This window comes from Manis javanica, chromosome X (assembly GCF_040802235.1).
Source record: "Manis javanica isolate MJ-LG chromosome X, MJ_LKY, whole genome shotgun sequence".
Classification (NCBI taxonomy): domain Eukaryota; kingdom Metazoa; phylum Chordata; class Mammalia; order Pholidota; family Manidae; genus Manis; species Manis javanica.
This window is the reverse complement of record NC_133174.1, coordinates 40468190-40482311: the sequence shown is the minus strand read 5'-3', so window position 1 is coordinate 40482311 and position 14122 is coordinate 40468190. Positions and strand designations below refer to the sequence as shown.

The 14122-nt window shown below is 37.3% G+C and overlaps 1 protein-coding gene across 1 annotated transcript in view; it reads left to right on the top strand.

Annotated features, from left to right (window-relative positions):
- Positions 1-9550, top strand: part of ZNF41 (zinc finger protein 41) — a 108012-nt gene extending 98462 nt beyond the window's left edge. The window contains exon 6 of the mRNA XM_036996358.2: positions 3051-9550. Coding sequence (XP_036852253.1) covers positions 3051-5038 — 1988 coding nt within the window. The 3' untranslated portion in view covers positions 5039-9550. The remainder of the gene's footprint in view (positions 1-3050) is intronic.
- Positions 9551-14122: the final 4572 nt, after the last annotated feature.

The following is a 14122-nucleotide window of genomic DNA, read 5'->3' as shown; positions in this document are numbered from 1 at the left end:
GGTTATAGGATAAACCTGATCCAGACCATATGAGGGATCATTTTATGAGTGTTTGGCCTATCGGGAAGCCTCAAAAGGCATACGTCAGCTTCAGGTAACAGTTGGGTCCTAAAGAATTCCTTTAAAGTAAATCACTTTTTTCTTCTAAAAAGTTAAAAAGTAAAGATTATTTTACAATACTTTCCTTTAAAACTGAATATAATGGGTATTCAGGGCACAAGTACCAATAAACATCAGATAACTATGTAATAATTATGTAACTATACAGATGTTCTATAGACAGCATGCAATAAAAATAATATAAGAAAAAAATTGCATCAGAGATTTCCACCAAGAACAGGCTCTACTTCTAGATAATATTATGACATGAGCCTAAGTGTCTCATTCTTATTCTTTCTTATATGTTCCATCTCTTTACTTTCTTTATTTTTTAAAAATTTTTATTAAGGTATTATTGATGTACACTCTTATGAAGGTTTCACATGAAAAAACAATCTGGTTACTACATTTACCCATATTATCAAGTCCCCACCCATACCCCAATGTAGTCACTGTCCATCAGTGTAGTAATATGCTACAGATTCACTATTTGCCTTCTCTGTGCTACACTGTTTTCCCCGTAATCCCCCACACCATGTGTACTAAACAATACCCCTCAATCCCCTTCTCCGTCCCTCCCCACCCACCCTCCCACACCCCACCCCTTTGGTAACCACTAGTCCCTTCTTGGAGTCTGTGCATCTGCTGCTGTTTTGTTCCTTCAGTTTTGCTTCATTGTTATACTCCACAAATGAGGGAAATCACTTGATACTTGTCTTTCTCTGCCTGGCTTATTTCACTGAGCATAATGTCCTCCAACTCCATCCATGTTGTTGCAAATGGTAGGATTTGTTTCTTTCTTATGGTTGAATAGTGTTCCATTGTGTATATGTACCACATCTTCTTTATCCATTCATCTACTGATGGACACTTAGGTTGCTTCCATATCTTGACTATTGTAAAAAGTGCTGTGATAAACATAGGGGTGCATATGTCTTTTTGAATCTGAGAACTTGTATAATTTGGGTAAATTCCAAGGAGTGGGATTCCCAGGTCAAATGGTATTTCTATTTTTAGTTTTTTGAGGAACCTCCATACTGCTTCCCACAATGGTTGAACTAGCTTACATTCCCACCAGCAGTGTAGGAGGGTTCCCCTTTCTCCGCATCCTCGCCAACATTTGTTGTTCTTAGTCTTTTCGATGCTGGTAATCCTTACTGGTGTGAGGTGATATCTCATTGTGGTTTTAATTTGCATTTCCCTGATGATTAGTGACATGGAGCATCTTTTCATGTGCCCATTGGCCATCTGAATTTCTTCTTTGGAGAACTGTCTCTTCATATCCTCTGCCCATTTTCTGATCGGATTATTTGCTTTTTGGGTGTTGAGGCGTGTAAGTTCTTTATATGTTTTGGATGTTAACCCCTTGTCAGATATGTCATTTACAAATATATTCTCCCATACTGTAGGATGCCTTTTTGTTGTGCTGATGGTGTCCTTTGCCATACAGAAACTTTTTAGTTTGTTGTAGTCCCGTGAGTTCATTTTTGCTTTTGTTTCCCTTGCTCGAGGAGATGTGTTCAGGAAGAAGTTGTTCATGTTTATATTCAGGAGATTTTTGCCTATGTTTTCTTCTACAAGTTTTATGGTTTCAAGACTTACATTCAGGTCTTTGATCCATTTTGAGTTTACTTTTGTGTATGGGGTTCAACAGTAATCCAGTTTCATTCTCTTGCATGTAGCTGTCCAGTTTTGCCAACACCAGCTGTTGAAGAGGCTGCCAATTCCCCATTGTATGTCCATGGCTCCTTTATCATATATTAATTGACCATATATGGTTGGGTTTATATCAGGGCTCTCTAGTCTAAGAACAGTGCATTTTGAATGTGCACAGAGGAACAAAACAACAAACATAAGTACATCCTTTCTTATACCAGAATTCTGAGGTGAATGGATCCATTCACCAAGTCACCTCTGATCCTGACAGGTCACCAGGGACCAAGTTCCAAGTCATTCCTCTGCCATCTCCTAGGGCACTGTTGTCAGCTGCATTGTTAATATTGGGTCATTGTTAAGTCTAATGAGAGAGGAAGGGGAATAAAGCAAATTTGTCCACTGCCTTAAGGCCTGGTCTAGAAGTCGCACATATCACGTCTGCTCATACTCCTCTGATGAGAATAAAGTGAGGCTGATAAATGTAATGCCAAACTATGTTCTGTTACTATAAAAGAAGAGGCAAATGGCTTATAGTTTCTTCCATAGTGGCTTTCCTTCTATTTGACAGCTGTTGAAAGCATATATTTCTGGGACCAAGGAAAACCTGCAGCTGGCTATAGAGTTGGAATACAGATAACTCTTCATCATTTGTCTATGTCAGGGTGGCTGATGTTGCAACAAGTTTTTCCTATAGTTATAGAAGAATTGGTGTTTGAGGCACACAAGTTTAATGTTGATGCTCATGATGCTTCAGAGGGAAAAACAAGAAGAAGCAGACCAATTAGCAAGGTTTTAGAGCTGGTGTGTAATAAGAACATACAATCTGAAATATTTCTTCCATACCAGCCTTTCCCATAACAAACTTCAGTTTCTTTTTCTGATTACTCACTATCCAGACCTTCTACAAAGTGGATATGAATTCCCATGGTTCAAATCCCATCTCTCTCACTTATCTAGCTATTTGATCTTCAGCAAGTTACATAACTTCTCTCTGCTTCTGTTTTCTCATCTGTGAAACACACTGGATATTGCTAGCTACTTCTTAGGGTTTAGTTAGAATTAAATTGCCTATTATGTGTAAAGCACTTGGAACAGTGCCCAGTGCATCATAAAGAGATTAATTGTTTTGTATACAGTAAGTGTTTTAGGAGATTTTGTATTACTACATTATTACTATTTTCATTATTGTCAGACTCTTCCACTTCTTTGTGTTCATCCTGTCTGAACTACATGTACCTTTTGTCCTCTGCTAAGTGTCCTTTGAGTGATTGTCATTTTTTTCTTTTACTTTATAGATGAGGATGTTGGGAAAACCCCAGAACAGATAATTTCTGGAGAAGTTTTATTCCATTGTGAGAAATTTGGTCAATCCATAGGAGACGATTCATTATGTTCCATTTTAGAAGAATTGTGGCAAGATAATGACCATCTGGAGAGATGTCAGGAAAACAAAAATAACCTTGTAAGTCATGTGAAAGTATTGGTTAAGGAGAGGAGCTATGAATGTAAAAATATTGAAAAAATAATACCTGTGAGTACCAAGCTTGTTCCTTCAATTAAAAGACTCCATAACTGTGACACATTTGGAAAGAGTTTGAAGCATACTTTAAACTTACATAATCATAATAAAAGCAATGCAACAAAGAACCTTGATAAGATTTTTGGAAATAACAATTTTTCCCATAACTCTTCCTCTACTAAGAATGAGAATGCTAATACAGGGACAAACTCCTGTGAACATAATAAATGTGAAAAGCATCTTGGCAAGAAACAAGTTCTCATCCACCATCAGAAAATACATACTGGAGAGAAACTTTATGTATGTACTGAATGTGTAAAGAGCTTTACCCAGAAGTCACATCTCTTTGATCATCAGAGAACTCATGTTGGAGAAAAATCCTATGAATGCAACAAAAGTGAGACAGTCCCCACTCAGAAGCCACAAATTGATGTACCTCAGAATGTTTATACAGGAGAGAAACCCTATATATGTACTCAGTGTGGGAAGGCCTTTACTCTCAAGTCAAACCTCATTACACATCAGAAAATTCATACTGGGCTGAAACCCTATAAATGCAGTGAATGTGGAAAAGCCTTTTTCCACAGATCGTATCTCTTTAGACATATGAGAATTCATACAGGAGAAAAACCTTATGAGTGCAGTGAATGTGGAAGAGGCTTCTCCCAGAATTCAGACCTCATTATACATCAGAAAACTCACACTGGAGAGAAACACTATGCATGCAGTGAGTGTGGCAAAGCCTTCACCAGAAAATCAGCACTCAGGATGCATCAACGAATTCACACAGGAGAGAAACCCTATGTATGTACCGAATGTGGAAAGGCCTTCATCCAGAAATCACATTTCAATACACATCAGAGAATTCATACTGGAGAAAAGCCTTATGAATGCAGTGACTGTGGGAAATCATTCACTAAGAAGTCGCAACTCCATGTGCATCAAAGAATTCACACAGGAGAAAAACCCTATATATGTACAGAATGTGGAAAGGTCTTCACTCATAGGACAAATCTCACTACACATCAGAAAACTCATACTGGAGAGAAACCCTATATGTGTGCTGAATGTGGGAAGGCTTTCAGTGATCAGTCAAATCTCATTAAACACCAGAAAACTCATACTGGAGAAAAGCCCTATAAATGCAATGGCTGTGGAAAAGCCTTCATATGGAAGTCACGCCTCAAAATACATCAGAAATCCCATATTGGAGAGAGACACTATGAATGCAATGAATGTGGGAAAGCCTTTATCCAGAAATCAACACTAAGCGTGCATCAGAGAATCCATACAGGAGAGAAGCCCTACATTTGTCCTGAATGTGGAAAGGCCTTCATCCAGAAATCACACTTCATTGCACATTATAGAATTCACACCGGAGAGAAGCCTTATGAATGCAGTGACTGTGGAAAATGCTTCACTAAGAAGTCACAACTCCATGTACATCAGAAAATTCACACAGGTGAGAAACCTAATGTATGTGCTGAATGTGGGAAGGCCTTCACTGACAGGTCAAATCTCATAACACACCAGAAAATACATACTAGAGAGAAACCCTATAAATGCAATGATTGTGGAAAAACTTTCACATGGAAGTCACGCCTCACTATGCATCAGAAATCACATACTGGAGAGAGACACTATGAATTCAGTAAATGTGGGAAAGCTTTTATCCAGAAAGCAACACTAAGTATGCATCAGATAACTCATACAGGCAATAAACCCTATGCTTGTACAGAATGTCAGAAGGCCTTCACTGACTGATCAAATCTCATTAAACATCAGAAAACTCATAGTGGAGAAAAACTCTATAAGGCCAATGACTGAAAAAGCCTTCAGGGGGAATTGACAACTGGGTATAAATCAGATGTGTCCAAATGGGGAAGAGGAGTGCCTGATGCTATGATCATTGTTCAGAGGGAAGTAGGTAAGACAGACTACAGCGTAAGTGAACAGAAAGCAAAAAAAGCTAAGTATCCCTCAGTTGTTGGAAATAAAAGTACCTGCATCACCACAGCTGATATGCAATTATATGTGTAGAGAGGCACTTTGATAAAGCATTTGAGCAATAGTACTATTTGATTTCAAGACTCATAAAGAGACTCTCAAACTCCTGCAAATGGTAGAAAGAGAGACCTCAGTAGGTAACTTATCTCTTATGTTTCACTTTTTGGATAAAGAACTTTATAAATTCAGCTCTTATTAGTTCTTCATACCCTGAGATGATGTAAAAGTACTAAATATTGGGCAAAATATTTTCAAATCACTAGAGTGGGGAGAAGAGTTTTCATTGTCCAAACACATGCAAGGCACTGAAGTCGAGCCAAAAAGCTATTTGGGAATGCAGATCTGTGAGTAGAAGCTAGAAGTCTTTGTGATCATTGACATTTAAGGCACAGAAAGGATTACCATGAGGAACATTCTTTCTCTTCCCTTTGAGAAGTCACCATGGTAAAAATTTAATTTTTAAACTTAAAGTCTGACTATGCATCTGCAAATTAGGCATAGCTCTAGCCTGCATTACAGGAATATAGTTATTAAATGTTACAGATACCTAAAGGTGGCAATTGCTCCCTTATTAATTTCATGCTGTGGCAGCAGGTGAATCACACCCAAAAAGTATGCATACCTGCATACCTTCTAACCTATGCCCCAACAGCTATCATTTATATAATCTGCATCCCATAGCTTGAGTAACCCAAGACAGTGGAACTGAGCCACAGCACTCTGGACCTCTAGCCTTGTGCACTGGAGCTTCTGGTCTCTTTGGGATTCCCGGTTGAAAAAGAATGGTTGAGAAATTGGGTTTCAATACAAAAAGTTTCAATTCTGTTTTTCTCCCAGTTTGGTTAAGATATAATTTTCTACACACACATTGAGTAGTTTTGTTTAGATTGCTGTGAAGTTTTAAAGTTACACTGTATTTAGTTACGTAGCTAAAAAATGACTTTATTATAGTTGAATAACTGGAAGACTTCTCTAGAAAGAGCACTGGTCTTTTGTTGAACACTGATATACACTTTCTCATTTTCCGTTAAACACTCTTAAGAAAAGGGGCATTCTTTCTACCATTCAATTTTATTTTCAAACCTTTTTATTAAAGTATAATACATAGAGAAAATGCACATATCATAAGCATACAGGTCAATGAATTCTCACAAACTGCATACTCAGGTCAAGAAACAGAAGATGACTAACACCCCAGAAGCACTCCCTGTACCCCTTTCTAGGCCCTTCCCTGAACCCAAGGTGAACACTATCCTGACTTCTAACAGCATAGATTAGTTTTGTCTATCTGCTATTATAGTTCAGTCAAACAATTTCATATTTTAGTAATATACTCATTAGTGTCTTTCACTCATATATATGTGAGATTCACCCATATTGTTGAATGTAGTGGCAGGTAATTCATTCTCACTGTCATGTTACATTCCATTGTGTGAATATGCTGCAATATATTTATCCATTCTACTGTTGATGGACATTTGGGTTGTTTGCAGCTTGGGGCTATTAGGAATAGTACTACTTTAAATATTTCAGTACCTGTCTATTGATGAACATATTTATGCATTTCTGTTAGGTCTATCTCTAGGAGTTGAACTGCCAGGTCATAGAGTATCCATATGCTCAGCTTTAGTTTTTAAACTAGTTTTCTAAAGTGGCTATACCAGCATGCACTCCCATCAGCACAGCACATGAGTTGTGGTTGCTCCACATCCTTGCCAACTTGGTAATTTCCACCTTTTTCACTTTAGCCCCTATGGTGGGTATACAGTTATATCTTGGTGTGGTTTTAATTTTTATTTCTTTGTCCTCCAATCCCACCATAGTGTCTCCACAAGGTGGTTTACTGATATATGAGATCTGAGACCCAAGCATGGTCTTCATGTGGCTGTACCATTTTACATCCCACCAGCCATAGTAAGCATTTAGTAAGTTTAAATCTTCCCACACACAAAAAAACCCCAAAGCCAGATGGTTTAACTGGTCAATTGCATTTAATATTTACAGGAGAAATAATATGAACAAATATTATAATCATTATAAAAAAACAGAAGAGGAACATTCCCAAACTCTGTGAGGCCAGTATTACCCTGATCCTTAAGCCATACAAACACATCACAAGAAAAGAAAACTACAGACCAATATTCCTCATGAATATAGACATAAAAATCTTCAACAAAATATTAGCAAATTGAACCTAGTAACATAAAATGATTATACATCATGACCAAGTGGGGTTTCTTCCAGTGATGCAAGACTGCTTCAACATTCAAAAACCAGTATAATCTACCATATTAACAGGCTAAAGAAGAAAAATCATATCATCTACAGATTCAACTCAACTTTACTAAACTTCCAGCAGTCTTTCTTCCCCCAAAATTGATAAACTAGCTCTAAAATTTACACAGAAATAGAAAGGATCAAGAATAGCAAAAAGGAATTTGCCAAAGAACAAAGTGGGAGGACATTTATCTTCCAATTTCAAAGTTACTATAAAGCCACAATAATTAAGACAGTATGGTACTGGCATGGGGACAGTAGAATAGAACAAAGTCCAGGAATAAACCCTCATATTTATGGTGAATATCTTGTACAAAAGTGTGAAGGTAATACAATGGGGGAAAGAAAAGTATTTTCAACATTTGGCAGGGATAACTGAATGTCCATACACAAAAAGATTAAATTTTACTTCACACCACACTAAAAATTAACTCAAATGGATCAGAGACACAGAAGCTAAAACTATATAAGTTTTAATAGAAGACATACGAGAAAATTTCTGTGACCTCATAGTAGGCAAGGAATTCTTAGGATACCAAGAGCATGACCCATAAAGAAAAAATGATAAATTGGACTTCATCAAACCAAAAGCCAAAAAAAGGTTTGTGCTTCAAAAGACACCATTAAGAAAATGAAAACACAAAACAGAGACTGGGAAAAAACACTTGTAAATCATGTATCTGATAAAGGACTTACATCCAGAATAAATATAAAGAATTCTTACAACTCAATAAAAAGAAAGCAAACAACCCAGTTTATTTTATTTTATTTTATTAAGGTGTCATTGATATACAATCTTATGAAGGTTTCACATGAGCAACATTGTGCTTACAACATTCACCCATATTACCAAGTCCCCCCCGCCAACCCCAATGCACTCACTGTCCATCAGCGTAGTAAGATGGTATAGTCATTGTCTTCTCTTTGCTATACTGCCTTCCCCTTGACTCTCCTACACAAACAACCCAGTTTAAAATGGGCAAAAGATGTGAAGAGACATTTCACAAAAGATACACAAATCAAAGAGATGCCCAATATCATCAGTCATTAGGGAAACTCTTATTAAAACCACAGTGAAATGCCACTTTACATGCACTAAAATGACTACAATAAAAAGACAATTATATATCAATGATACTTCAATAAAAAAGACAAAACGATTCTAATAAATGTTGGCAAGGATATAGAGAATTAGGAACTTCCACACATTCCTGGTGTGAATACTTCAAAATGATATAGCCACTATGGAAAACTTTGGCAGTTTCTTAAAAAGTTTACCATAGATTTACCATAGGACCGAGCAATGTCACTCCTAGTATCTACCTAAAAGATATATAACGTATTCACACAAACACTTGCACTTGAATATTCATAACAGCATTATTCATACGAGGCAGAAAGTAGAGACAATCCAAATGTCCATCAACTTGGTGAATGGATACACAATGTATTCAGCAATAAAAAAGTACAAGTACTAATAAAAACTACAACATGGATGAACCTCAAAAATATAATGCTAAGCGAGTGAAGTGAGACACAAAAGATCAAATATTGTATTTGTGTATTATATTTATGTGAAATGTCCATAAAAAGCAAATAAGAGACCTATAGATTAGTGGCTGTCCAAGGGTGAAAAGGGGGACAGTTATTAACTGTAAATTAGTACAAGGGATCTTATTGGGGTGATATAAATGTTCTAGAACTTGATTGTCATGATGGTTGCACAACTAGGTAAATTTAATAAAGGTCATTAAGGTGATCCTTGATTCCAATCCTGTTTTAACATCTGTATTCCCTGCTGTAACACCTGATGCCACCTAGAGCTAGAATGAAGTGTTGTCTTGGAGCCTGTTGTACATTTAAGAATAAACTTTAGTTTAAAAAAAAAGTCATTGATGAGAATTAGGCTTGAGATGGATTAATGATTGTGCATTGAGCATTGACCCCCCTATACAGAATTTTATTGTTGTTAACAACCATTTGATCAATAAATATGAGAGATGCCCTCTCAAAAAAAAAGTCATTGAACTGTACAATTTAAATATGGAATGTAAATTATATCTCAAAGTTGTTTTCTTTTTCAGAGTTATTTTGGCTATTCTAGGTCCTTTACATTTCATATGAATTGTAGAATAAAGTCCATTTCAGCAACAAAAAAAGCCGCTGTGATTTTTTACTGGGATTGGTTTGAATCTATAGATCAATAAGGGGGAATTGAAATCTTAACAATATTGGGTTTCTGACTCATAAATAAGGTATATCTCTATTTCTTTATTCTTTAATGTTACAATATTTTATTTAATTTTTAGTTTTCAGTGGACAGGTCTTTCACATCTGACAAATTATTCCCTTTGATGCTATTTTACTTGGTGTTGACTTGTTTCCACTTTATTGTGTAGTACTGGTTTTTAGTTTCAATTTTTTATTGTTAATTACTGGTATATAGAAAAGTGAACTGATGGTTAATTGTTTGTATTCTGCAGAAGTTAGAAGGAACAGTCCCTGCATAAGATTGCCCTCATTTCTGAAACCAATTGCGAATTCAAGGGTGTCCAAGACCACCTTCAAGTTCAATAATTCACTTAGACTCACAGAACCCACTGAAAGCTATTATACTCATAGTTACATTTTACTGCAGCTAAGTATAGAGATTAAAAGCAGCTAAGGATAGAGATTAAAATCAGCCAAGTGAAGAAGCACATAGGGCAAAGTCCAGGAAGACAATAATTGCAGAGCTTCTCCCCATGGAATTAAAACAGCATTACTCTCCTGACGTTGATGAGTGACAGCAGCACAGAACAGTGGCAACCAGAGAAACGCACCTGAGCCTTGGTGACCAGAAGCTTCAATATGGCTCCATCATATAGGCAGGCTGACTGCTCCCATGGCTGATTTCAGTTTCCAACCCATAAGAGTCCAAGATCCATAAGCCAAAGCCCCACTCTGTATTATGTTGTTGATGTGACTCAGAGCCCCCACCCTAAATCACAGTTACTATCCGGATGGCACAAGGCCCCAGATAAAGACATTCCGGTCAGGCATGACATCAAGGGCCTGAAGATTACCTACTCTGTGAAGCTGTAGGCAAAGGCCAGACTTCTCTTGGGTAAGGTTAAATTCTTTACTACACAGGCCACCCCTGGCCTTTGGCCAAGGCTTTTGTACAGCAAAATACATTTGGGCATCTACTTTTACTATAGCATTTATATGATATACTGCAATAGTAAAGAATGAATCCATCCTATAAAGCCATTATCTATACATTTTTATATTTTATACTTATTCAATTACTCTTCCCCTTTAATCTACCTCTCTGTGTGCCTTATGATAAACTTGTGAAGAACTATTTAGTATAGAAATTAGTTGAAGATTAGCTAAATCCAGTTCTTTCTCAAGACACTCATTTTCTCCTAGTATTATATCCTGAAAAGTCTTTAACTCAATTTCCCAATATATTTGGCCACCAATATAAGCATAGTCTTGGCAGCAATGCCATTGTTACACCATATATCATAGTATAGTAGTAGATGTAACCTGCACACAACACTGTACCTAATCAACAATAATACACTGTACATTTAAAATTTTGTTAAAAGGATAGATCTCCTGTTAAGTGTTCTTTCCAAAATACAACAAAAAATAAAATAAAATACTAATTAGACACTGGCTTATTACTACAGTTCCACTCAGTCATCAAAAATTGGTCCAGTTCATCTATCAAAGCTACTCCACTCACGTTTGCAGGCTTCCTTTCAACCTTGTCAGGTTTCAAAAGTAGATGTGGTCTTAGCAACATAGGGCTTCATTCTTTCAGGCATCTTGTAAAATTGAGTTAGGGACAATATTATCTCTTGCTCTGAGCCTTTCAGGGCAGCAATGTAATGGATTTCCCTTGTTCACACAGCCTATTTATTCATTCTTTTATTCTCAGCTACTATATCTCCTCCTCTCCATTTATCACTGAGTTTCACCCAAACTTTTCCACCTTTTTTTTACATGTCTTTTTTTTTATTACGGTATCACTGATATACACTGTAGTGAAGGTTTCACAATAAAAACAATGTGGTTACTACATTAACCCATAATATCAAGTTACCCCCCACCACAGTCACTGTCCATCAGTGTAGTAAGATGCACAGTCACTACTTGTCTTTTCTGTGTTACATTGCCTTCCCCGTGACCTCCCCACACCATGTGTACTAATCATAATACCCCTCAATCTCCTTCTCCCTCCCCACACACCCTCCGCACCCCTCCCCTTTGGTAACTGCTAGTCCCTTCTTGGAGTCTATGAGTCTGCTGCTGTTTTGTTCCTTCAGTTTTTTTTTATATTGTTAATGTACAATTACTTGAACATTATGGTCACTAGACTCTAGACTCCCCCTATTATCAAGTCCCCCCAACATACCCCATTACAGTCACTGTCCATCAGTGTAGTAAGATGCAATAGAGTCATTACTTATCTTCTCTCTATATACTGCCTTTCCCGTGTCCTTCCCCCACCCCACTACACTATGTGTGCTAATTGTAATGCCCCATTTTCCCCCTTATCCCTCCCTTCCCACCCATCCTCCCCAGTCCCTTTCCTTTGGTAACTGTTAGTCCATTCTTGGGTTCTGTGTTTCTGCTGCTGCTTTGTTCCTTCAGTTTTTTCTTTGTTCTTATACTCCACAGATGAGTGAAATCATTTGATACTTGTCTTTCTCCACCTGGCTTATTTCACTGAGCATAATACCCTCTAGCTCCATCCATGTTGTTGCAAATGGTAGGATTTGTTTTCTTCTTATGGCTGAATAATATTCCATGGTGTGTATGTACCACATCTTCTTTATCCACTCATCTACTGATGGACACTTAGGTTGCTTCCATTTCTTGGCTATTGTAAATAGTGCTGTGATAAACATAGGGGTCCATATGTCTTTCTCAAACGGGGCTGCTGTATTCTTAGAGTAAATTCCTAGGAGTGGAAATCCTGGGTCAAATGGTATTTCTATTTTGAGTTTTTTGAGGAACCTCCATACTGCTTTCCACAATGGTTGAACTGGCTTACATTCTCACCAGCAGTGTAGGAGGGTTCCCCTTTCTCCACAAGCTTGCCAACATTTGTTGTTGTTTGTCTTTTGTATGTTGGTCATCCTAACTGGTGTGAGGTGATATCTCATGGTGGTTTTAATTTGCATTTCTCTGATGATTACCGATCTGGAGCATCTTTTCATGTGCCTGTTGGCCATCTGAATTTCTTCTTTGGAGAAGTGTCTGTTCAGCGCCTCTGCCCATTTTTTAATTAGCTTATTTGCTTTTTGTTTGTTGAGGTGTGTGAGCTCTTTATATAATTTGGATGTCAACCCCTTATGAGATGTCATTTTTGAATATATTCTCCCATATTGTAGGATGTCTTTTTGTTCTACTGATAATATGCTTTGCTGTACAGAAGCTTTTTAGTTTGATATAGTCCCATTTGTTCATTTTTGCTTTTGTTTATGTTCATTTTTGCTTTTGTTTCCCTTGCCCAAGAAGATATGTTCATGAAGAAGTTGCTCATGTTTATGTCCAAGAGATTTTTGCCTATATTTTTTTCTAAGAGTTTTGTAGTTTCATGACTTACATTCAGGGCTTTGATTCATTTCGAGTTTACTTTTGTGTATGGGGTTAGACAATAATCCAGTTTCATTCTCTTACATGTAGATGTCCAGTTTTGCCAACACCAAATTTTGAAGAGGCCGTCATTTCCCCATTGTATATCCATGGCTCCTTTATCATACATTAATTAACCATATATGCTTGGGTTTATATCTGGACTCTCTATTCTGTTCCACTGGTCTATGGGTCTGTTCTTGCGCCAGTACCAAATTGTCTTGATATCTGTGGCTTTGTAGTAGAGCTTGAAGTCAGGGAGCATAATTCCCCCTGCTTTATTCTCCCGTCTCAGGATTGCTTTGGCTATTCGGGGTCTTTTGTGGTTCATATGAATTTTAGAACTATTTGGTCTCATTCATTGAAGAATGCTGTAGGTATTTTGATAGGGATTGAACTGAATCTGTAGATGGCTTTAGGAAAACTTTTCCACCTTTGAAAGGGACAATAGCTTTGGACACTGTGCTGATCCAGATTGCCAGCAGCAAAACCAGTCTAGCAGATGCTTCCCATTCATATAGGGTATCATTAAATAGGTCCAGAATTAGTAGGCTATCTCAACCACTAATTAATGTAGCTACATTCACTGTCAACCCCAATTTTGCCAACTGGGATGAAGGCAGAATCAATCTTTCACATTAGACCCTTTGGAATTTTGATGTAAACATTTAAAATACAGTTAAAGTTTCTTGCTCAAGGATTATCCCTGCTTCTGGCATGTGCACTTACAGTGCTGGTCCTGAAATCCCTGAATCAGATAGGAAAAAAAGGAAAGTTGAGGTGGTGTGGGCGAAACATGGTATAGTCATATATCTCCTACCAACTCTCTCCTGGATCCTTCTGAAAAGTAAAGAAATCTATCTATTGGAGATCTGCCTTGGCAAACCCCCCACCATCACCCTGTTGACTGAGTACACACTTGTGAAGTCA